The 27033-nt window shown below is 27.0% G+C and overlaps 1 protein-coding gene across 1 annotated transcript in view; it reads right to left on the minus strand.

Annotated features, from left to right (window-relative positions):
- LOC136080362 (mucin-2-like) overlaps positions 1-26340 on the minus strand; it is a 200982-nt gene extending 174642 nt beyond the window's left edge. The window contains 3 exon segments of the mRNA XM_065796978.1: positions 7727-7852; positions 18400-18528; positions 26184-26340. Of these exon segments, the coding sequence (XP_065653050.1) occupies positions 7727-7852; positions 18400-18528; positions 26184-26232 (304 nt within the window). The 5' untranslated portion in view covers positions 26233-26340.
- Positions 26341-27033: the final 693 nt, after the last annotated feature.

Raw genomic sequence — 27033 nt, forward strand, 5'->3', positions numbered from 1 at the left:
ATGACATTTCTACTTATATTTGAAAAATCTGAGAATGCATACAATTCTGGTACAACTCAACATTTATGGAGATAAATGAACATTACATCAATTCCAAAAAAAGGCAACAAAAAAAAAATCAAATAATTTATCGACCAATCTCATCATCATCAGCCATAAGTAAAGCTAAACAAAAATTAACCAAAGATAAGAAAACAATTTACTTAAATTTACGTAGCTTAATTGCTGAAAAACAACATGGGCTCATTATATGCAATCATTAAAATCTTGTTAAAATCTTTTTTTTAATAGCACTTTTAATGTTATTGTAAAAAGTTATGGAACATTTTATGAAAGAGGAGGGAACAAATAAGGATTTGGAGGTTGGGAACAAATATACCCCAAAATTTCATCCCTCCTTTACACCAAACATGAGGACAAGTTGATAAAATATTTTTTTTACTATTCCCAACTAGACTTATATTCATCAATAAATTTTAAGTATCATAGTATTATCTCTTAGCGTTCAAAAATCATGACCAAATAAAACTTATAACCCCCTCAAATTGAGGGTGGTTTAAACTTTATATAGTCATAATTTTTGAATGCTAAGAGATAATACTATGAAACTTAAAATTTATCAATGAATATAAGTCTAGTTGAAAATAGTACAAGAATTATTTTATAAATTTGCTGCCCTCACATTTGGGGTGGATAGTGATGGAGGGGGTGACAAAATTTTAGGACTTATTTGTTCCCAGCCTCCAATCATTGGAATTTTTTGCGAAGAATCATTATTTGACATAAGTATAAACATACAAATATTTGGAGTTTGCTTCATCTCTGGAGGTTAGCTATCTCAAACCAAAAAATGCTGGATCTGTCACTGAAGAGAATATTTATTATTCGTATTTATGTATGCAAAAAGCTTTTATTTATGTAAAAAGAAGAGTTTAGTTTAGTAAAGAGTTTTTTTTTTGTTGTTGTTGTTGTTATTCACCTCCTCAAGGCCGATAAAGCCACTACAGATGAGGAGGTTACTTAATAGCGGTTATAACCCTCTCTCAACTCTATAACTCCGAAACACAAACCTTGACAAACAAGGCCGCTGCGCGGAGAAACAAGTTGAAATTAGCTTGTAAGTTAAAATTACCTTGTTTATGAGAAAAAAATTATTTTAATTTCTCGTTGTGTTGAAAGTGAGAAAATTACATCAATTTTCAGTTTTAATGTAGTCTAAATAACTTTTCTAAAATGCCATTTTCATCTAGAAAATTGTACTTTTTATGTGTGGAATGTGTTTTGTTCATTTAAATAACACCCATAAAATGGAAAAACAGTAATTTAATTGTAAAAAATAGTCTAATATTAATGTTTTAGACTAAAACAACAGAGAGCACTACACAATGAAATTCTCCAGACCACAAACAAATTATGATCTTATGATGAAAATGCTTTGCAGCTATATTACTAAGGTGTCCAGAATAAGGAGTCAAAGACTCTAATCAACCTTGAGGAGGCCAAGGGGCTCTGGATGTATTAATGTATGATATATTTCATCAATTAGATTTTTATATATATATTATATATATATATATATATATATATATATATATATATATATATATATATATATATATATATATATATATATATATATATATATACATATATATATATACATATATATATATATATATATATATATATATATATATATATATATATATATATATATATATATGTATATATATATATATATATATATATATATATATATATATATATATATATATATATATATATATATATATATATATATATATATATGTTAATTAAGTTCAACTTTATTGAACATCATTTATTTATATTTACAATATCAAAGAAGTTAAGTACATAAAAAAAATAAAAATCACGAAAATATCTTGACAACCCATGACCTACCTGTGCGATTATAATCACTCATGGAGACCAAATATGGCCAGATTTATTATTCCTGATATCAGGTACCTATATTTAGACATACAGCATGTACCATACAATCGAAAAAGGCATCCAAATATTCCATGACCACCCTTGACCACCCCTAAAATGATCCCCTGAGCGATCTGACCACTCTTGAAGACCGAATATGCCCAGTTTCAAATTCCCTGACCACAATTACCTATATTTAGGCATACAACATGTCCCATCTAATTGAAAAATATCAGGAAACCTCAGGACCACCCTTGACCACTACTAAAATGACCATTTGAGCGGTCATGATTACTTCTAAAGACCGAGTAATATAAATATATATACATATATATATATATACTATATATATATATATAATATATATATATATATATATATATATATATATAATATATATATATATATATAATATATATATATATATATATAAATATATATATATATATATATATATATATATATATATATATATATATAATATATATATATGTTAAAAATAAAGTTGAACTTAATTAACATATATATATATATATATATATATATATATATATATATATATATATATATATATATATATATATATAAATATATATATATATATATATATATATATATATATATATATATATATATATATATATATATATATATATATATATATATATATATATATATATATATATATATATATATATATATATATATATATATATATATATATATATATATATATATATATATATATATATATATATATATAGGCTTGCCATATTATTAGACTTTGTAAAAAAAACTAATAAACCACTAAAAATCTTTGTTCCTCATTTAATCTTTTTCTCTTTCATTACTTTTTACTTTGGGAATGCTCTGAAAGATGTTATTTCATTAATAGCAACATTGTTCATACCTTTTATTGTCATTTTTACCATATGTTGTCAGTTTGAACAGGATGTTGTATAGAACCGTTGTATGAAGTGTTTCTTTCTACAAACAAAGTTATTGTAATACCTCGTTGTGAAGATTATTTTGTGACTAACAATTATATTTTATTAATCACTAGGGTATGTAGGTATATCTTAATATGGTAGGTATATATCTATATATACCTTAATAAATTTATCTTAATAATAGATTTATCTTAATAATAAATAAATAAAAAAATCTAAATAAGGTATATCTTAATACTCACATATTTTTAAAAAAATATATTTTTTTTTATGGATAAGTACACAATCTTATTAAATATTACCTTCTTTTTTTAGCAAAGGGGAGGGCATGTGATATTTCTCCATGAAAACTAGGTGAAATTCCTGGATTATTAAAAAATACAAGCATGTCACAGTATAAGATAACTGAGATGCTCAATATTCCTCAAAGCACAGTGAAGAGAGTGGAGCAAAAAATTCATTTTGACATACCTTTACAACCTGCTTGTAAAGGCGCTTGTGGCAGAAAAAGGTTAACAACACCCAGGACTGACAGAAAAATCAGGGATACTTGTCTACAACAAAGAAAACACCTTGTCAACTTATTGACCAAGATTGGCAATGAACAAGGAATTGATATTTCCCAACATACAGTCCAGAGACATCTTAAAGAATGTGGTTTAACTTCATGTCGGCCAGTACGTAAACCAAAGTTAACACCCATAATGGTGAAGAAACGTCTAGACTAGGCAAAAAAATGTAAAAATTTAACAGAGGATGACTAGAAAAAAGTAATGCTGAATAAAAATCTTTAATGGTAAAGTTTAACTTGATTTTGGTATCTTTTTAAACCTTTGTGAATATTTTAGGTTTATTTTTCAGATGAGAGCATTTTTCAGGTCATGAGTGACAAATCTTTGTTAGAAGAAGAGTGGGAGAAAAACTTCACTCAGATTGCATTGTGTCAACTGTAAAGCATCCTACATCTGTCATGGTGTGGTTGGTATATAATTTTTAATGTACTGGAAGGCTGCATATAGGAAAAGGGACAATGAGACAAGATCAGTATAAGGAAATTCATAATTATAGACTAATACCACAGGGGAAATGGCCAGTATACCACGACAAGCATACAAAGCATAATTGCAGCAAAGGGACATCATCCAAAATAATACCTATATAATTCTTTCATGATTTTTTTAAATTATTTTCTATTATTATCTGTTAAATATATGTATTTGTTCTTGAAAAAATATTGATTTTTATTTATCATATTTACTATGTAACTTTGTTTTTTTCTTGTTAAGTCTAATAATATGGCAAGCCACTGTGTATATGTGTATATATATATATATATATATATATATATATATATATATATATATATATATATATATATATATATATATATATATATATATATATATATATATATATATATATATATATATATATATATATATAATATATATATATATATATATACAGTGGCGGCTTGTCAATAGGGGCCATAGGGGCCCGGCCCCACCAAGATTTATTTAAAATAAAGTATTTGTTAATGTAAATATGTATTTATATATATGTAAATATGCAACTATTAGCCTAAACTATTTGCAGACAGGTTTTATAAAAATAAATAGTTCTAGTTTAGTTCTGATTTTAAATTATTTTATTTTTTAAGTAATATGTTTATTTGCAATTTATTTAAAGTACTGTAGCGTTGTTTTAATTCATTGCGAATAACGGCTGGGCCGATTTCACTGGCCCTATTTAATTTGTTTGTAGTAATATAATTTTTGATGCGCACAAAGAATTTATCGCGCTTTCAGGTGGGACAAAAAAGCGCACCGCAGGGCCTCACTAAACTGGCCCGAGAAAAAAAGAAGTTTAAAAACATCACTAAGCTGTAAAATTTCATCCACCATTTTTAATTCTTGATTTAAAGAGTGAAGATTTTACTGCTGCAAAAAAACAGAAGTTTTGTTGACTCAATAAGGTACAGTAATATTAGGAAACTTTATAACATTATATGTAAACATTTATTTGTAAAAATAATGTTGTAAACATCATACATTTGTTAATATTGCAATTTTACTGTGAATATTAACAGTGTTAATAATACAATATTAACAGTTTTAATATTACAATATTAACAGTGTTAATATAAAAATATTAACAGTGTTAATAGTGGTTTCTTCACCTAGATATGTAGATATAAAATTTACCATGTAGTTATTAGGAGTATAAATTAACAGGAATAGGAACATGGCAAAAACATGATATTTAAAATAATGTAACAGAAATTACTGGTATAAATGTTGGTTTGATATAAACATTTAAAGAGATACAGTTAGGTAAAAAAGAACTAATTTATATTAATTTTCAGGAACATTTTCTATATTTTCTAGGACAATAATTTTCTAGGACAAGTTATTTTATCCTATAATTATAGCAGAAATAATAATGGTAAAAAGAATAAAACTATAAGTTTAGAAATTCTGGGGAAATTGAACAGTTTAGTAAATTGATTTTAAAATATCATGAAAAAGTTTTGCATTTCTTTTATAATCAACATTCTTGTATATTTTATAACTTTTGTTAGTTAACTACATTTTCAGGCATATATTGTTTTATTTTTTTTTAATTTATAGTGGCTCAGCCATATTAATGTGTATTAATCGAACAAATGTATCGCAAGTGTATGGCAATATTTAGCAAGTATATATTGTATATAAATATATTGTGATATGAGAAAGCTTAGTCATTTCTACAAATATAATAAGAGCTACAAACTGTTTGTACTTTTGAAATTCTTTTTCTATTCTCAATGAGGGATTGCTGAAATTTATTTTTTCTAAATAGCTTATGTATTATATTCTGCGGCATAATGAATCAGCTATTGAAAATTGTTTACATTGTTTGGTGACAATTGAGTCGTTCTACCTTTTAAGTTGCCAATTAGATCAGCGCTGAAGCAGAGCCAATTTCAACCATGATGATAAGCATCAATCATAAGTTTTAGAGAATTTTTTATCAGCAAAAATATGCAACTGGGTTTTCAAGAAATAATTTAAAATTAATCAATATTATTATTAGTTTGATACAACGAAGGTACAAACAACTTAAACAACAGAAGATATAAAGAACATTTTTTTTTCAATCACAAAAACTGTACCACTGATGGTACTGTTGCATTTCTTAATACAGTTTCAATAATTGATACTTCCAAAGAGGCACTAATTAAAAAAATATACAAAGTTTAGATTATTTTAAAATGTTTGACATTTACCATTACCATAGAAATAAAATAATCAAAATATTTTATTGAAATGTTTTTTTTCTTTGGGTTAAAGCTGAAGCCAAATAACTGAAGCTATATAAACATTTAAGTACTGTTATGTATGCTTACAAATAGATGTTAAGTTTTTATCTTTAGTTACATGAAATCGTTAAAGCATCTTTGACAATGTAAATAGTCTTGTGAAGTTTACTATTACTTAAAACTGACATTGTAAATGTTGTATTTAAGAATTATGGATTTAATTAAGTAAAATATGTGTTGTATCATGAAAAAAATATTTTAAAAACATGTTTAAAAATTTTTCAATGTTGTAAAAGTATCTTTTTTGTTTTTGTTGACCCTTTCGCCATTCTCAGAAAACTTTATGTGAACCTATCAGAGAGTTCAATGTATATGTAATGTTACATTCTTTATTATTTTATCGATTAGTAATTAAGAAGCCCTTTATGACTAAACTACTGTTGATAAAGTTTGCTTTTAAATTATGCCAAAGTCATAGTTACAATATAGTTTAAAGTTATCTTATTTATCAATAATTTAGGTTCATTAATAAGATGAATTAACATGAACAAAATTGACAGTTTATTGGCTAAACATTTCTCATCATTGGGATCCGAAAACCAATTTTGGATCCGAAAAATTTCAATTTTAATATACAACATTTCCCTCAGAATCATATATAAAATATTAAAATAACTAACTAATACTAAGTGAAGTTAAGTTGATGTCAGAATTAACCGTTATGTTGAAAATGCTGTTTTTAGTGATATCAGCACAATTAATGCCCTATCCCAATTATGCATGAAAATAACCTGGTTGAAACATTTTTTAAAGTATCAAAGTTGATAGAGATTGTTTTGGTCACACCTGTGTCTACAGCTGATGCTAAACAGTGTTTTATTACTTTAAAAAGAGTTAAGACACTTTTGTCTAACTCTTTTTAAAGTAATAAAACTATTAGGGCAGTTTTCAGTCAGTTTCTGCTGGTTTTTACGTAGGTTTAAAAGATTCAATATCACTAAATACTTTATTTTGAAAGTATCCTAGCCCTTAACTCTCTCAACTAATCATAAAACGCATTGTATAATATATATATATATATATATATATATATATATATATATATATATATATATATATATATATATATATATATATATATATATATATATATATATATATATATATATGTATATATATATATATATGTATATATATATATATATATATTATATAATCATTTTACCATTCCCTTAACCATTTTTTCATGTTGTGAGATATTAAAAAAAAATTGCTATTTTTTCTCTTACATCACAATAAAACAAACAATAAAAAGTATTTTTTAATTAATTTAAGATAATATCTTAAATTAATCAAAAACTTTTTTTTTTTTTTTAACATAATGTATAAGAAAAATGGCGATTTTTTTTTCTTTTTTTTTTTAATTTCTCATGGCATGAAAAAATGATTAAGGCTATTGTAAAATGGTTGTGACGATATGTAAATATATTATATAAAAATTTATTAAAAAAGCGTTTCATACCAACACTGTTTAACGTATCAACTGCATAAGCAGAAAAATAAATGTCAATATTTCCACCATAGTATGTCACTTGTGGTAGCAGTAGCTGATTATGTTCTCCTACAGCTGACATTGCCCAAAGTCCATCTAAAATATAGCATTATAAACAATGTTGTTAACTGATTTTAAACTTGTTGTTATTAAGGTATTTTTGAAGAGCCTCTGTAATTAAACTTTTATTTGCACTCTTATTGTTTCCATGCAACTACATTAATTTCTCAAAAACAGTTTCACAACTGATATTGAGAAACTACTGTTTCACTGTGGAGCACTGAAACATATAACATAACATGATATAATTATTTTAATTTTACAACAATTAAACAAAGCTTCACAATTTTAATAATTATATTATAAATTATAAATTATGATGCAAGAAAAAAAAAGCAGAATAAAGATGCATATACTTAGATGTCATTCATAAAGTACATAAATTTAAAAACTTAAAGAGTAAATTAAATTTGTATAACTATTATTTGTACATATATTTCAAAAGAATTCTTTATAATTAGGACCCATTGTCATCACCTAAGTAGACTCCTAGCCATGAAATGTTACATTCGCTGGCTAAAATGATTTCATGGCTGGCTAACTAGCTAATACTTGCTAGTCAATATTTTTGTCGCTGGCTAGCTGCCTAATTTTCATGGCTGGTTAGCTCACTTAATATTGTATAAAATAAGAAACGCTACTTAGGTTTTAATTTCTGTTAATGCAATTCAACATTAACTGATAAGTCTTGAACAAATGTTTTAAAAAAACACTTTTTTAAAATCTTAATTATCAAAACTGTGAAGCAATGCAAAAAGCAAGCATTGCCTCTTAAAAAATTCGTATCAATATGTCTATTGAATAATCTCTCAATTTAATACTTGACATAGGTCATAGACCAACAATAGGGGATTATCATGGATAATTACCCTATTGTTGAAAAACCTAGAGCAATAGAAATTGTTTATAATAATGAACATGAAATTCAAGAAAAATATGAATTATTTTATCTTTTATAAAATATTGATTAATGATTATAATACTAAAAAAAATTATAAAAAAAGAATCATTACTTTTTATCCATAAATAGAATCTTCTATATTTTTATCTTAACCATACTATTTTATTTATTACTCTTTTCACTTGTAATAAATCTTGGATTAAAGTTAAAGGTAAAAAATAGTTTATCCCTTGCTATGGATGCAAATTTTGAAAAATTTTCAGCTTTCTGTTTCCAAACTGCATAGCTGCTGGTTTCTCATGAATGCTAAAATAAAGATTAAATTCCGCTTGCAAGCCAGTACTATCATTTAGCAAATCTTCCAGACTTGACGTAATAATTTTAATTTTAATCTCTCTCGCCTCAATAATTTTAATCTCTCTCACTTCAAGAAAGTTGATGCTTTAAAAAATCTTGTCATACTTTTACTATACTGACTTTCTCAACGCTGATACAGATAAATTGCTCTTTACATTCATAGATTTTGCTAAATGCTTTTTGGGTAAAATATTAGAACTAAATATTGAAGTTTTTATTTCATTGTAGCTGTTTTTAAAAAGTTTGACATTTTTCCTTCATCAACACAACATCATGAATTGCTGGATCAAAACAACAGGCTAATTGAACTAAACTAGTGATAATTAGCCATTCTTTAATGGATTTTTAAACTAACTTTTTACATTGCTAACGAATCTGTCACTTATGCAATGCAGGAATTTTTAATCTTAATGATCATGAGTGGAAGACATGTTTGGTGACCCTTCGCTAACAAGTAGAGTCAGTTCTTAAAACGGAGATTGGTGCACTAGTTCCAAATCTTTTGGAAGAAAACATAAATCATACTTTAAAAAACATACTTTTCAATTTTTTTTAACAATGTCATATAAATTTTTAGATCTTAGATAGATTCAATCATTTCAAGAGAACTATTCCATTTGATTAAGAGGACTATTTCATCTGGTATTTTTTAAAGAACTGCGTTAACAACAGGTGAATATCATATGCAGAGCATGTTATACATTTATGACCTAACAGCTTGGATTGATTCATATTACCTGCACCATCACTAGTATTATAAAACAAAAAAGTTTTCCCTTGAGGTTGGACAGCCAATGTGAAAATTTTAAAAATTATGGTAAACAATTGTGCCTGTAGTCCAACTATCCCTCATCAAAGTTCCACTTGCACAGGATGAAAGAACTTTTAAAACTCTTTGTTTAACCGAAGTATAAAGATTTTGAAGAGCAGACCTAGACATGCAGTTAGATAAATAAAATATTGGGATTTACCACATTACCAAGCATATGATATGTATTATATAACAATAGCCAATTTTAATTTAACAATAAAATAATGTAAACAAATAATAATTTATTTAGTTATGTCGCTAGTTGTCACAACTTATTTTCATAGTTGGCTAAGATAATTTCATGGTTGGCTAAAAATAAATTGATTTTTAGTGACAGTTAATGGCTAATGATGGCAATTCTCAAGTCTATACCAAAGCTTTTGGGGTCATACATAAAGTACTGACACACTTAGGGTAAGTGAAATCTGCAAAAAGTGCACAAAATAGTAAAGTAGGGGAGTGGGTAGAACCAGTTATAAAATTACATACACTCTAATTAAATCCTCCTTTAATTAAAAAATAATTTAAAAAATAAATAAATAAATTTTATTCCAATTACAGTGCATGTATTTATATAATTGATCATACCTATTTCCCTTTATTTTATTGTACTCTTTTTGATTCCCATACCCCTAAGATAGTTGTTACTTTATGGACGAAGACAAATGCTTTGGTTCCAGCACTGGATCCTAATCTTGAATATATATATTTTAGATATAAGCACCTAAAATATTTATATTAACTTAATTTACTTGAGCTTCAAGAAGTTAGTGTAGCCAAGTGTATTGTGCAATATATTCATATGCAAAAAATTATGAGTTTGAGTCACATTCTAATAAAAGTTTTTTGTTGTTAAAAAAAACTTGTTTTAGTAGGTGCACACACCCACAGTATTTTTTTTTTCATGGTAAAATAAATAAATTTACTTTACTCAGTACCAGTGCTATCAGGGGTGAGATGTGTGGGCATTGGGGACACTTTCACCTCCTTTCCCAATGTATAAGCACATTTTATGTTGGCAAACTACAATCTTTAGTCTAAAAATTAACTTTTTTATTGGTTATCTTTTCCATTTTAAAGCAAAGTACATTCAAAACTGTCACCTCATAGTGACAGCCATGGTTTTATTTTTTTTCAAAAAAAGGTGTTCTTTATTCAAAAACATTTTGTTGTTAACAAGTATTTTATAGTTGTGATAATTTAGAAGAACAAACATTACTTAAAAATATTTTTTTTAATTAGTGCATACATACTTTTATATTGAATCCCTCTCCCCATACCGTTTTGTATGCTATATGCAGAACCCTTTTCCCACTATGAGTATTTGTACTTTATGGAAAAACCCATATAAATATATCATTTTGCTAAATTTTGTTAAAAATATTGCAGATATTTGCAATAAATGATATGATATGAATAAATTCTACACCTATGATTGTGAACTATAAAGCTTATGAAGAGTTTTCAGAAGACTATGATTGATTCTACAAATATACATAAATATTTATGTATAATAAATTTATTTATAATATTTATACACTATATATCAAATGATTTGAATAAAACATTTATATAATATATAAAAAATTTATATAATATATTTTTATAAAATAAATTCAAAATATATTTCAATCTGCTTTTGAAATGTTTGTCAAAAATGGCAGTAAAATAACTAAAAATAATCAATAAACAAATTATAACATAATTATAAATTATAACAGAAAGAATCACTTTTACCACTTCACTTTTTTTAAAACCCATCTGAATCAAGACACTATACCAAAGCTCACAGTAGCACTTTTTTTAAAGATGAACTTAATTTAAAAAAGAAAGCTTATTTTATTCCTAACCTACTCAGGTTATCTATAAAAAAAAATTTATTATCAAAATAAATACACATTTTGTGATGATAAATGAAACTGTTGCATCAAGATAAATAGAGATAAAATTTCCTTATAGAACAGCAAGATCCCTTAAATGTCAATGACAACAATGTAAGCATATCTTATTTACTGACTCAACTTTTAGATGATAAAAATTATTGAACTTTATAAAAATTACATAAAATTTTAGATAAAAATACAAATTAAACTTTAGACAACAATTCTAATAATAATACTTCAATTCAATCAAAAAAACCCATTGCTTGTCAATCAATCACAGCATTCTACCTGGACATTAATCAACTATCAATTATAGTGTCAAAACATTATGCACTTATGACAATTCACTCTTTAATTCAGCATAGAACCAAACTAATGCAGCACTTCAACAATCTTAGCTTCAATGGTCATTGATAAAAACAACTTACATATTATGACTACTTGCTATGTGAGAGATGTGATTATCCACTAATTTTTGAATCTGGTTTCATCATTAATTAATAAAAATACGTAAGATGCTTTTAAGGAAATGATGATTTCCTGGGACAGTAGGTAGTTAAGTTCATTCATAAGTAGCCAAGCATTTAAGTGAATCTTAAAAGCATTTGGTTTGACACAACTGCAAGTAATACAAGTTACAATAGAACAGCAAATATTTGTTGACCTGATTCACAACCCTTCTTTATCAATAGGCTAGCATTTTTGCAAACCTGTGTTACCTTGGCTACAACACAAAATGAACTTTGGATTTTCCTAATACTACACTTGGATTTTTTGCTTGCTTTAAATTAATGTAGAGGAGACCAGAGCTAGTTGCAACAGGGGTAAGTTGCAACAATGCTCTTTAAAGAATGATTTTTATATATTTTTCCTAAATTTTTATTAAATAATATAACTTAAACACGTCAACTATAAAAAACTTACAGTAATAAAATAAAATTTTCTAAAGTTACTCGTATTTATTTTTAATTTTGACACAAAATTCTTTGTTTTTAAAGTTTTTATGGGTTTTACAGTAAACTTAGAAATATATGATCATAATAAAGTAATGGTAAGTTAAAAAAATCTTTTTCATACACTAAAGGCTAAAAAAAATTGATTTATTTAATATAAATAATTATATACACTAATAAGAGTGATGATGATGTTTATGGGGTAAGTTACATTAAATTGCTGGGTAATGTTGCATCAAATGGGGTTGAATCATAAAATAACTGCAGGTTTGTTGATTTTACTATTCAAGTTTTTTCTAAAATAATGGGCGCTTTTTATATATAATAATAAATGAAAATAAAAATTTTAAGATAAGTTTATATAAGTTGTATGTGTATATAATATGTATGAAGCTAATTAATTTATTTGTATATATATGTACGTATGTATATATATATATATATATATATATATATATATATATATATATATATATATATATATATATATATATCGATAGCTTCTGGTATTTATTTTGGATTATTGCCTTGTGAAGTACAAAAGCTTGCATTTGAATGTGCTATAATGTATCGCATTAATTTTCCAAAATTGTGGTTAAAACTTTCAATGGCATGTCTTAACTGAATGAGAGTGTTTTTAAATTGACATTCTGGATTGACTATCAGTGCTCCAGTACAGCAAATCTTGCATGAGCAACTAATTTTAATTGAGCAAACATAGGTGTATTTTTTCAAAAATTATCAGATGTTTTAGACATTTTTCTGCATCTAATATTTACAATGTTGATGAGACTGGCATCACCACTGTGCAAAAACCAAACAAGATAATTATTCGTAAAGGTATTAAGCAAGTTAGAGCATTAAGTTCTTAAGAACGAGGAACACTTGTGACAATGGTGTTAGCTGTAAATGCATGTGGCATTGTTTCTTTTTTCGAGAAAGAAATTCTTTGATCACTTTATTCATGATGAACCAAATGATTGCATTGGTCATCCGAATGGGTCAGGCTGGATGCTTTGTTACTTACTTGAACCACTTTATTTGGCATGTCAAGTGAACGAAAGAAAGCCCTGTGCTATTACTTTTAGACAGTCATTAGTCTCATTTATCTATTCAATTGATAACATTGTGTATAATAATGTTACAGTTTTGCTTTCCTTTTCTTCTCATTGCTCACATAAGTTGCAACCTCTAGATAGATCTGTATTTGGACCATTCATAAAATGCGTAGCTAATGCACAAGACTCATGGATGAAAATTGGCCATATTTTCTTCATGAGTCAAAATTTATCAATGTTGGATTAATACGTCACTAAGATCTATTTTATAACCCTGAAAAAAAATTTCAAAAATATTAAAGTTTAAGGAGATAAATGCAGTTTTTTAAATTTTGTTGCAACTAGCCTGGTCTCTAAAAACTTAACACCAAAAGCTTTAAGAGGGACATCAATGATCAATAGCAGGAATCAGGGAATCACATAGCTTAATTATTAGGCTGTCATACAGGATCAGTGATTACATAAAGCTATCAAGACAAACCTAACGGCTTACCTTCAAACTTTTATCTTCTACATCAGATTCACCATATCACCACAATTTATTATTATATACACTTTTATTATTTCTTTAAAGCTGATAAGAACTTATTATGTAAACTTCTACATGATTTTCCTTGGGCTTATGTGTTTTAAAACTTCTTCTGAAAATTGCAACACATATAATCTCCAGTATTCAAACAGATAAAAAAGTTTTTATTCTTTTTCATCTTACTATTTTTTGATCTTCAAGCTTTTATTCCAGCTCATTAGGTTAAGTTAAGATTTAGTTACAAATAAAATTTTAGTTACAAAAAGAAATTTAGTTACAAAAAATTTAACAAATTAAGTCATCACTCTATCACATGGCTTTCTTCTTATTGAACAGCTGTAATTTTGGTGTAATTTCAAACAGTTATTTTCAGTATTAAAGATCTAATTTTTGATCTCAAAAGTTGGGTTCTTTTGCAACTTGAGACTTTTGAAAAATGTTAAACAATATCATTAATAAAAGCATCTTCCATACATGGATCTGATCTTTTTACCTCTCATAAGGAGAACTTTTGACTGAGGACTTTTTTAACTGATCTCTTGAATCTAATAGCCACACTCTTTCTGTCATTCCAAAGAAACAGATTAATCAATTGTTAGACATTCAAATTACCTGCTTCATTTCTAAAGATATTTCTTATTTAAACTCCACTGCAACTTTGAGACTCTTAGACAATACAGATTTTGATTCTCTTTCATTGACATATCTAAAGCTTTTGATAAAGTCTGGCATGCAGGTTTTATTATATTATGTATCTGTGAAAGTTTTAAAAATAATCGAATCATTTCTATTTAACCATATTAATAAAGTTGTTCTTAATGGACAACAATCCTCTGCATTTTCAGTAACATCCCTCTATATTTCTGAGTTGTTCCTTGTTTATATTAAAAGGTTCTTGATTATCTTATCTCTAAAATGGTTTTGTTTGTTGATAATTTAATTAGTGGTTTCTTGCACCCTTAATGAAAGAAAATTTTCAAACAAAAAAACTTAAAATGAAAATATTAAATAATCTAAAATTATATCTTTTTTTAAAAAACAATTATAAACTAAAAAATAACTTTTATGTATCAAAACTTAGCTAAGCTTATATGTATATAGGTTTAGATAGATATAAAATATATCTATACTTACATACATATAGAAGTTTGATAACCATTTGCACTTAAATAAAAAAAACTTTTAAAACACTTGAGGAAACTATTTATATAGTTAATTTAATGGTTTTTTAAAATACCATAAAAACTCAACTTTATTGACTAAAAAACTTTTTTTTTTATTGAGAACAGGAATACGAAGTCACAAAAAGATTACTTCTTCCTAGTTTTTGGTATCCAGGAGCTTTAAAAATATAAAAGAGCTTATGGGCTACTAATGGGGAAAAAATCAAGACTTATAGGTCAGAAGAATAATTAATTTTTGAACCCGGAGTTCTTGGGTATAATGGTGGCAAGGACTCTGGGACTCCAGGACTTTGGACTTAAAAGCAATAAGTTCCAAGTCATTAAAAATCATAATTTTTTTTTCTTATAGCAGATCATTATACAACTGACATGTTTAGAGCTTCTGGGCACAAAAGACCATGAAAAAAATAAAGTTATAAAGCTGAAGTCCTTTTAGGACTCCGCATCCCTGATTGAGAATAATTTATGTTTTTTACTTTGCTTTATTTCTTTTTTTTCTTTGAGATAAAGCGCCAGGCAACAATTATCTAAAAACTTTTATCAATTTATGTTTCTTGTTAAGTATCATTTGTAAATTATTCTTTGTAAGGTTAGATTTTAAATTTTTAACTGATCTAGACTGCACTACCGATTCCACAACTGTTCTATCTAAAAACAACCCTATTTGTAAAGAAGTGCTGTCTAATTTAACCTTTTTTTTAACGAATTCAGATGTGACACAATCTTTGTAACCTTTAAAACTGGAGGCTGAGCCAAATGTAATAATTAAATGCTTTTGTGTTTGGACATTCATATCAATAGATTTGAAGCCATTGCATAGTTTGTATTGTTGAATAAGGTCACTTCTCGAGTCTCCAAACTTCTAAAGTTGTCAAGCCTAATATTTATTTCTTCTATTATATCCCAGATGTCGTAGTTCTGGGATCACCTTAGCGGCTCTGCTTTAAACTTTGAGTTCTTTGATATCTTTTATGTAATAGGGATAACAAGTTTGAATTGCAAACTCCAAATGCAATTAAATGTACACACAATAAAGCAACTTTATGAGATATTTACCTAGAAAAGTTATTCAATATTGCAAGCATACTTTTAGCTTTATTGGCAACATTTTTTATTTGTTTTTTTCAGTTTTTGGAAATATAAACACCTAAACCTTTTTCAAGAATAGATTTTTTTATTTCTTTAAGTTTGCCATCATTTTTCATAAAATAAAGATATCTTTTATCACTTGCACCAAAATGCATTATCTCACATTTCTGGAATTTTAACGCCAATTTCCATTCATACAATCATTCATCAAGACTTTTTACGTCATTTTGAAATAATTTTGACTCAATCTTTGCAAAAATAGGTGCAATAATTTTGCTGTCATAAGCGTACAAACAACATTTATTAATAAATCTGTTATGTAAATTGTTTACAAATTTCAAGAAAAGGAGTGGGTCTAGTACAGAACCCTGTGGTATTAATACAATAACCCAATCTATTTTGCATTCTCCCATAACCACTTTTTGTCCTTTTTTTTTTTGATAAGAATGATTTAATTTATATAACAAGCATACCAACAGTTTTATGTGCGATACTCTGTCGAATGCTTTCTGAAAGTCGGTATACAAAACATCAATTGGAATAATATTTAATAATGCCTCTGTTAAAATGTCAAGGAATTCTAGTAAATTTTTATTTCCTATCAGAAAACCATTCTGTTCTTTTGCTAATAGCTTGTTTGATATTAAGTGCTTTATTATATTATCACTAATGATTCTTTCTAACATTTAGTTTATTGATTAGGCCTGCAGTTTGTTGATTTCTTTCATTGTTTTACTTTTATTTATTCATTTTTCATTGAATGCCTTTCATTGAATAGACTGAGCAAGTGAATTTAAAGAGTTGTACACAGGGCTCAAATTAAGCATCTTACAATCACAAATCTAAATTGTTTTTTGCACATTACTCATTATTTTGTATCAAATAAAATAGGATTGCAAAATGTAAAACAATTTTTATAGCTTTATATTTTATCAATAGAGAGATTTTGAAATTTTTTAGAAATCTTTATATCAAAAATCATTTAACTTCTATTATGTTAAGAACAAGACTACAACCGAACCAAATTAACTTATTTGTTATATCTCGAAAAAAGAAAAAAGAAATTAATTTTACAACAAAAAAAGTAATAAATGCTCATTGAACTCATTATTGTAAACATGACTTAATCTTGGTATTATAAATATATGGTTGAACTAAAAATAATTTACCAAATTGTTATTGAAATAAAACCAAGCCAAATAAAAAACACAATATTTTCAGTGAGAAATTATAAGTGCAAAAATTAAATAGGAGTGTATAATAAACAAACAGAAGTTTGAAAGCCTGTAATTAATCCATTCTACTTAGTACCTTGTGATGTAATATAAAAATGGAATCCAAACATGGTACAAAACTTAAATTGCCTACATGTGATGCACAATACTAATCTACTGTGTCAGTAAATGTTATGATAAAAAATGATATAAAATTTCTAGTTGTTATATAAAAAAAGTTAATATAAAATTACAATATCAAAAACAACCTCTGGACTAGTAAAATAAATAATGCAACGAATAACAGTGTTTATAAAGATAATAAAAATATAATGAACATACACTAAACATGCAAGGAGATACAGTTAAAAAGTTTTAGCACAGTCATAACCAAGTAGAATTAAGTAGTTAATTTATTATGGTCCCTATCCTCATGAATAGACTGCAATCATCATTGAAGTTTCAAAGAGCCCAAGACATAAACTAATGTTTTTTGTTAGAGGCATGTCCTCACATATTTAATTATATCTACTCTGATACCCTAACAAATTTACCTCAACTTCAAAATTTCTTATGATACCATCATTATTTATATAAAGCTTACCTTGAATTGGTATACCATTTAAATTTGAATATAGCACTCTTTGAAATGGCTGATTACCAGATGTTGGACTCCATGAGTCACTTTCATTTGTTTCAAAACTAGTGCTCCAAACAGTTGATGTATATACACCTAAAATATACATATTTGGCAGTGTTTATTAAAAACAGATTTTAAATTTCATAAAAAAAAACAATATATTTTAAAAAGTAAAGAATGTTTATTTTTCTTCGACTCCACTTTTTTTGAAGATTTTGAAAAGCTAAAGCTGCATGCAATCCTAAGAAGACTATTATAGTAGAGATTCCAGACCACAATAAAAAACATTGAGTTTTTAACAAAAAACATGTAATTTTTATGAACTTTACTCTCTTATATCATTTTTTATAATAAAGCTAAGACCTTGAAGTTTTTTGCATCAATTAGTTTGACTCAACTTCTTTCCAACCATGTATATAAATTACTATGCTTAAAATGGCTTCTTTTATATATTTTTCATGTTTTAAGACCACTATTCATAAAAAAATTTGCAGTGGGACACGTTTTTTCAAAAGTAGTTTTTAAAGGAAAGATTATATAAGCACCAAAACACATCTAATTTGTATGAAACTTTCCACATATATATAAAAAGGGACAAGGAATCTAATGGGATGTGGACTCTTTTTAACATTTATATATAATTTTTAAGTTCTCATTGTTTAAAAACTTCAAGGTTAATTTAAATAGAAAAAACAGTGTTTTTTCTATATAAATTAACCATGGTAATCATAGCAGTTCCTCAGTTTAAAACAAGTATTTATTTATGTTTTCTTGAAGAAATAGTACTTAGGAATTTTGTTTAGAAATTATGTATATAGTGTTTTTATTCCTTTGCGTATCATTTGTTTTGATTTATGCGCTTGATTTTTGATAATTTTTTATATAAAAATAAAAATAACAATTTAGATACATACAACTCATTTATCTAATTCACACATTAAAAACCCAGTAAAACATCAAAAAAGCAGACATAATAACAAAAAACAACTAGGCTCCTGATCAGTAATTTTTTCAAGTTATGTGTTATATATCAGCTGATACATTACTTGAAAAAATCTTTGGTAATTTTTATCCTTCTTGTAAGCTTAAAAGTATATATTCTTAAATATAAACCTAGTAAGCTTAATAAAAACAGTTATTTAAATCTAACATCTACAGTTGATAGACTTCTTTTTTTTTTTCTTTTTTTTTTTGAGATTCTCAAAAACAGAATTGATTATTATTTTTAAAATAATAATAAAAATAATTTTAAATAAATTTCATACCTCTTTATTTTTAACTTCATTAATGCTGCATAACTTATGGTATTTAGATATTGATACCCAGTAGGCACAGTACGTTTTTAAAACGTTCTTTGGACGTTTTTATTAGGTTTAAACCTTATAAAAACGTCTAAAAAACGTTTTAAAAACGTTTTAAAAACGTACCGTGCCCACTGGGTATGAGAAAAATTATAAATATCTTATAGAGATATTGAAAAAAGGTGGTACAGATTTAAAATGTATAAATTCGTTTTAGAAATATTTTTGAAAACCCCGCGGGTTTTATTTAAATGTTTTTAATTTGTACGGATCTGATGATTGAGATACTTTTAAGTTGCATTAAAAAAAGATTATCTTTGGGCTCGGTGTCTTATAGCTTACAGCTGTTATACAAGATGTTGCATAACAGCTGTGTGACTTTGCTCCTGCCCGTACCGTCGTTGGGTGCAATCAACTTCCTTTTTTCTAGCAAATTCACTTGTTCCAAGCAATTTTTCTTATAAAAATCAAGCAAGATTTTTATTTGCTATTCTAAACTGCATTTTTTTTCAAAAACAAACCGTGAAAAAAAAACCCGGCTAATATTAGTCGGAAGAGTCTAACTTCCTATAAATCCTGTTAAGTGCGAGCTATTCCGAGTAATCCTGTTAAGTTTTTGCCTAATATGATAGAGTTATTAGCCTCCGATCAGGGGCGCCGCCACCATTTTTTGGTCTTTGAGATAGCTAACTTCCAGACATGGAGCAAACTCCATACATTTATATGTTTATACGTATGTCAAATCAGGATGCTTTGCAGAAAATTGCAATGATTGGTGCTTGGGAACAAAAACGCCTTAAAACTTTGTCACCCCTGCCCCAAAAGTGAGAGCAACAAGTTGACGAAATATTTTTTGTACTATTTTTAACTTGACTTATATTCAACGATAAATTTGAAGTTTCATAAATATTTCTTCAACTTGTTGCTCTCACATTTGGAGCAGGGGCGACAAAGTTTTAAGGCTTTTTTGTTCCCAAGCTCCAATTATTGAAATTTTTTGCAAAGCATCCTTATTTGACATACGTATAAACATATAAAGGTTTGGAGTTTGCTCCATATCTGGAAGTTTGCTAGAGAGGCGCCCCTGCCTCCGATTAATCTGATGATTACCTAGTAATCTTTGTACGTACTTCATAAGTACTTATCAGGATTGAACGAAATATTTAGTAAGTACTTAGTAAGTTTTCAAAAATGATGCAAATATAAAAATTCTGATTTTATTACACACCATCTTTTTTTATCACACGGAAGACAATTAATATTTGTAATTCTAGAGTGGGAAATTTTTTTCACTTTGTGACAATTGCATGGTTAACAAATAAAAGCTGATTGTTTATTAATGTGTTTATACAGGTTTGAATATTAATTTGGAAGGTTATATTATTTATCAATATAAATTTTATAAGTTTTAAAACAGATTAAAAATTGAAAAGTTTCTGTAAATATCCTGTTTTTGCTCCTCAATGTACTTCGTAAGTCCATTAAGTTTTATGAACCTTATTATATATAAAGTTAAAAGTTTTGGAACCTCCTTATCTCACCCCTATTTTAATACTTTTTTTTAATAAAAAAAATTTGACTCAAACCAGCATTTCTTTGTGGGACACTGCAGTGTCCCATGCATGCATGCTTGGTTTTTGACAACATTTGAACTTGCATCAGTCAATTGTTTGCAGATAGTATACTCAAGAACTATATTCAAATATCATATGAACATGTTAGAGAATGTTCATATGATATTTGAACATCACAAATTTAATAATATTGTTTTGATATGTTTTATAAATAATACCATAATAGATTATGATATGAAAATAAGATAGGATATGAAGGCAATGATCAAAGAATAAATTTACTTATAGAAATTTAGATGTTTGTTTATTAGTTTCAGAATATTATATTATGTGTGACCACGGCCTATAATAACAGGCCTCGACATCGCGCAACAAAGTTGTTAAACTGAAGGCCAATTCCTATTACTGTGTTTACATTTTCATTTTTTAACATTAGACGAAAGTTTGTGTTCACGCTTTTTTAATAAATCCTTAAAATTTGATTGGTTTATAAATTAGATAGTGCAACTTCAAGACGATAACGTTGTAAGGTTCAAGGTGTTACATTGTAAGGTAATAATATTGTCAAACTAACGATAAGTTTTTTTAATAAGTAAAATGCCTTTAAAATGCTGTGTATCTCTTTGCAAGTCGAACTATCTCAACTACAACAAAAATATCAATTTATACAACTACAGTATCAATTACAACTACAACAAAAATATCAATACTCAACTACAACAAAAATATCAATTTATAAATTCCCGAAGAATCTAGAGGAGAGAAAAAGATGTAGTGAAGCTATTCCAAGAACTGGTTTTATTGTTACAGACTATACAGCAGTATGTCAACTTCATTGGCCAAATGAAGCACCTTTTGAAAGGAAATATGGGAAGCAACGACCTTCAAACCTACCATCTGTTTTTAAAAATATTCCGCCTAGTTGTTCAGCCACACCAGCAAGTAAAGTTAGAAAAACTGTAACTTCAAGCGGTTTTCGAAGCATTTTACCAGATGAGTTAAATGATTTTCTAAAAGAGGATGAACTTATATTTGACGATATTCAATCTTTGTTAAGTGATAGTAACGATGTTATTGTTTTCCAGCTTAATAAAAAAAGTTTACACATACAATCAAAAATGTACAAACTTGGTGTTCCATTATTTATTTTAGAAATTTTTAATGATTATTCATTTGTAGCTAACCATAATGGCACAACTTGAAATATTTCATCTTTAGCTGTAAACAAATTAAAGTTAATAAAAACAAAATTTTTTGGAGGTCCAGAATTTATATGTAGAGCTCAACCTGTTGCAAATCTTTCCTCTGAATTTCTGTTTGCTCAATGTCAACAAATTGTCTATACGATAAATAATATTGAAAATAGAAGACACTGGTAATAATTACTGATGGTAACCCTGTAAATCAAAGATTTTTTGGAATGTTTAAAACAGTTGATAGTAAACCATGGTTAACAATATCAGGTATATATTTATTGTATGATTATGTGCATCTATATCTAGTGTATGATTATGCGGTAGTGGTGTAGTGGTAAGAGCGCTCGCTTCATAAGCGAGAGGTTCGGAGTTCGACTCCCACCACGTCCCTGGAAGTACCGCGCTCAACTTAGTTTCTCCGCGCAGCGGCCTTGCTCGGAAAGGTTCGTGTTTCGGAGTTAAAGAGTTGAGAGAGGGTTGTACCACGAATAACAACTAAAAAAAAAAAAAAAAATTAATAAAAACACACACAAAAAAAAAAAAAAAAAAAAAAAATGAGTAGCCTCCTCGACTGTAGTGGCCCCCCTCGGGCCTTGGGGAGGTGAATAATCTAAAAAAAAAAAAAAAAAAAAAAATCTCTTAAAATCTATACGAAACAATTGGTTGACAGAAAAGACTGACGAACTTCAATTTTTGAACAATAAAGAACTGGCTTTAGCTAAGTGGAGTGATTTAGAAACTTTATATAAAACTGAGTGCAATAGTCTTTTTAAACTCTCTAAACTTACAGCTAAATCGGTTTATCCAAAACCAATAGAGAGACATTTTGTAAAGTTTTGTTTGTCTGTTTTTTGCGAAGAAACAGTAGCTGCATTAAGAACGCATCCAGAGATTGAAAATAAAGCATTTGAAGGTACTGCTGTATTTATTGAAAAAATAAATTTTTTTTGAATGTTGTTAATGCCAAAGCACCTGGTGCTGGCATTCGGTTTAGAAATGAATTATGCGGAGTTGGTGATCAACAGTTACAACTGCTACGAGATATTGCTGAACTGTCAAATTTTATGAAACCTACAGGTAAGCGTGTAAAACAGCTTACGCTAGATACCAGCAATGTAATAGCGCATTCATGTTATGGCTTTATTGATCTCGTAGAAACTTTGTTGAGTAATGGAGCAAAGTATGTCTTATTAGGTTGGTTTTCAACAGATCCACTTGAAAAAGTTTTTTCTAAGCTTCGACAGGGATCTGGAGGTACTTACTTTATAAACGCTAAATCTGTAATTGAAAAAATTAATATTCAACATACTAAATTGATATTACAATTTGACATTCCTGTTGATGGTATCGATGGTCATACTTGTGACATATGTTTAAGAGATATTTCTACTGATGAAAAAGAACTTCTGGATAATATTCATGATCTTGAAAGCTCAGTTAATAAATCTACATTAGTGGATATAGTTTACATAGCTGGCTATATGCAAAAAAGCGAAATAAAAATTTATGATGATTCTACCAATTATTATTATAAATATGGAAGTTATCTGTATAGCCTAAACTGAGGCGGACCTGAAATTCCTTCTGATACTCTTGTCTAATGGTCAATATTTTGCTTTTTTTTCAAGGTGCTACTGACCCTTTATGCAGAACATTTTGTGTTACTCAGTTTCAGTTCATTGCTGCTAAATATAAATTTAAAATCACATAAAAACAATGCAGAGTATATTCTAATATTCTGCTAAAGAATTACTCACTAATTACCACTCCCAAAATACTAAAGCTATCATAATTTATGTGAAAATTAGTTTTGTAATTTATTATGCTATTTACTTGTTATGTTTTTTATTTTCTCATTAGCCTATATGTCTCTCAATATGTTTGGATTTGTAAATATTTACCCTGTTGAGATATTTTTAGCAAAAAAAATTAAAAATACAGTTATCTTTCTAATATATAGATATATGCTTTGTTATGGTTCTGCTTGTTATTGATACTATTTAATATTACATAAATATTTTTAATGAAATTTGAAATACGAAAAATATGATTATCTTTTAACAATTTTTTGGTTTTCTTTTTATATTTCCGTCTTTACTAAAGATTATTATTAGAAAACATAGACTGCCATTACACCCTACCTAATATAAAAATATATCAATATAAGTAAAAGTGAAAGTTTAATCGGCCTTCAGTTTTTACGGCATTTTGCGCGATGTCAAGGCCTGTTATTATAGAAGGCCGTGTGTGTGACGAAAAAGTAAAGATACTTTTGCATCCAGTGGCAATTGCACCCAACGTCTACATCATTGAAAAAGTAGGTTTTTACATTTTTGTTTTTGTTTTTTTGTTTAACTGCTTATCCTAATTGATCACTTTTTTTCAGGGTTCTCCTCATGGGTTCAAGCTCATTACGCATAATATGTGTTCAATTACCCATAATACGTTGGTCATTGTAAGTAATAAATTAGGAAATAATTATTTGTGAAATATTGTAGTCATTAATGACTTCGACCTGGCTAATAATTAAAATTGCTCGACTAATAAGGTTCCTTATTAAAATTGCTCTCTCTCTGTCTCTCTCTCACTCACTCTCTCTCTCTCTCTCTCTCTCTCTCTCTCTCTCTCTCTCTCTCTCTCTATATATATATATATATATATATATATATATATATATATATATATATATATATATATATATATATATACATATATATATTTATATTTATATAAATTTGTATTTATATATTTTTTTTTTTTAAGAAAATGTTTGAAGAAAGTTAGAAGATACTAAAAACCTAGGTATTATGCAAGCCGAAGCGATATAATTAATTCAATCGACAAAAAACGGCGTGTAAATCGCCATAGAAAAAATAATATTTTTAATATTCATTTCGGATGTATTGATTAATAGCATTTATTTTAAAATAAATTTATTTTGCAACACGTTTTTTAATTTTATAAAATTTCGTCATAATAATTTAAGGTAAATCCCACATAGGTTATAGGTGGAAAACATCGAAAACATTTACAACACATGTAAAAGATCAAAAATGCTACACATTTTGAATACCAAATGGGATAAAGTAGCAAATACCAGATTAAGTTAAGCCTCTCTGAAAACTTTGATGATTAATTTTAAATTACTATTTAAGTAATTTTTAAATGAAAACAATTTTAAAAATTATCATAGAAGCATTCGGACTTTCATTTGTCTAGTATTGACTACTTTTATACCATTTGGATTAAAATATGTGGCATTTAAGATCTATAACATGTAGTATTTTCCACCTATATCCCATGTAGGATTTACCACATAAAACCCATGTGGGATTTACCATATAAAACCCACATGGGACAAAATAATAATCCCCATATGGGTTACATATGGTAAAAACCCACGCGTATCCCATATGGGATTTACCATATAGAATCCATGTGGGATTTACCATATGAAACCCACATGGGACAAAATAATAATCCCCACATGGGTTACATATGGAAAAAATCCACGCGTATCCCATGTGCGCTTTTTCACTGGGTAGTATTGTAAAATAAGCAAATACTAAATTACAATCGTATTTGGTCAGTTAAACCATGTTTATACTTATTTCTACCATCAAAAATCTTGTAGCTAAACATTTTAACATTTTTCAGAAGAAAATAAATCCACTCACCACAGAATAAACGATTAAAAATCCAAAACAAAGTAAACCATAGTTTCATTTTTTTATCATTTCTTAACGTTACAGCTTGGATAAAATACCACTATTTAAAACTTAGTTAATTCGAATAGCTTTAAATGATCTATTTTAAAAATATATATGTGTATATATATATTTACAAAAAAATTGGTTATTCATAAAAGAAGGTTATGAGTCATAACCTGCCTATTGTTTTTAAAACAATGTGAAAAAAATATTTTAACTAAAAATCAACTTTTTTGAGATTTACTATTGTAAAGAAGGTATTCCATTTGGAAACGAATGGAATTCCATTTGACTGCGCGTGCAAAAAAAAATTATTTCTTCAAAATGTTGCTTTCCGTTGTAAATAACGCTTTTTTATAATAGCTACTAAATTCTAATTAAAAAAAAAGCATAACAAGCTTTAAATCCCCTGCTTTTAAGTTTTTAGGATTGCAGCAAATGAATGATTGGCTTGAAAAGTATGAAAAGTATGCCTAAACAGTATGAATCTTTCATCCTACAACATTTAATTCGAGTTCGAAAAATAAGTTGTGCAGTTTTATATTTTAATAAACTTTGAACAAAAAAAAGTAAAAGTTTTTCATTAAACTTCATAGAAATAGATTTAAATTTGGACCATAGAACTTTTCTTTTAATTTTAAGCATATTTAGAGTTACTAATTATTAAAAATAAACTTATAGATAACAATGTCTTATTAATTAATTTGGAGTTTTTGATTAATGTATTATAATAATAAGAAATTATTATGTTTATTTGGTAGTTATATTGTTACTGCTACCTCTTGGTAGCAAAGAATGATCTTTTAAACGCATTATT

This window comes from Hydra vulgaris, chromosome 05 (assembly GCF_038396675.1).
Source record: "Hydra vulgaris chromosome 05, alternate assembly HydraT2T_AEP".
Lineage (NCBI taxonomy): Eukaryota > Metazoa > Cnidaria > Hydrozoa > Anthoathecata > Hydridae > Hydra > Hydra vulgaris.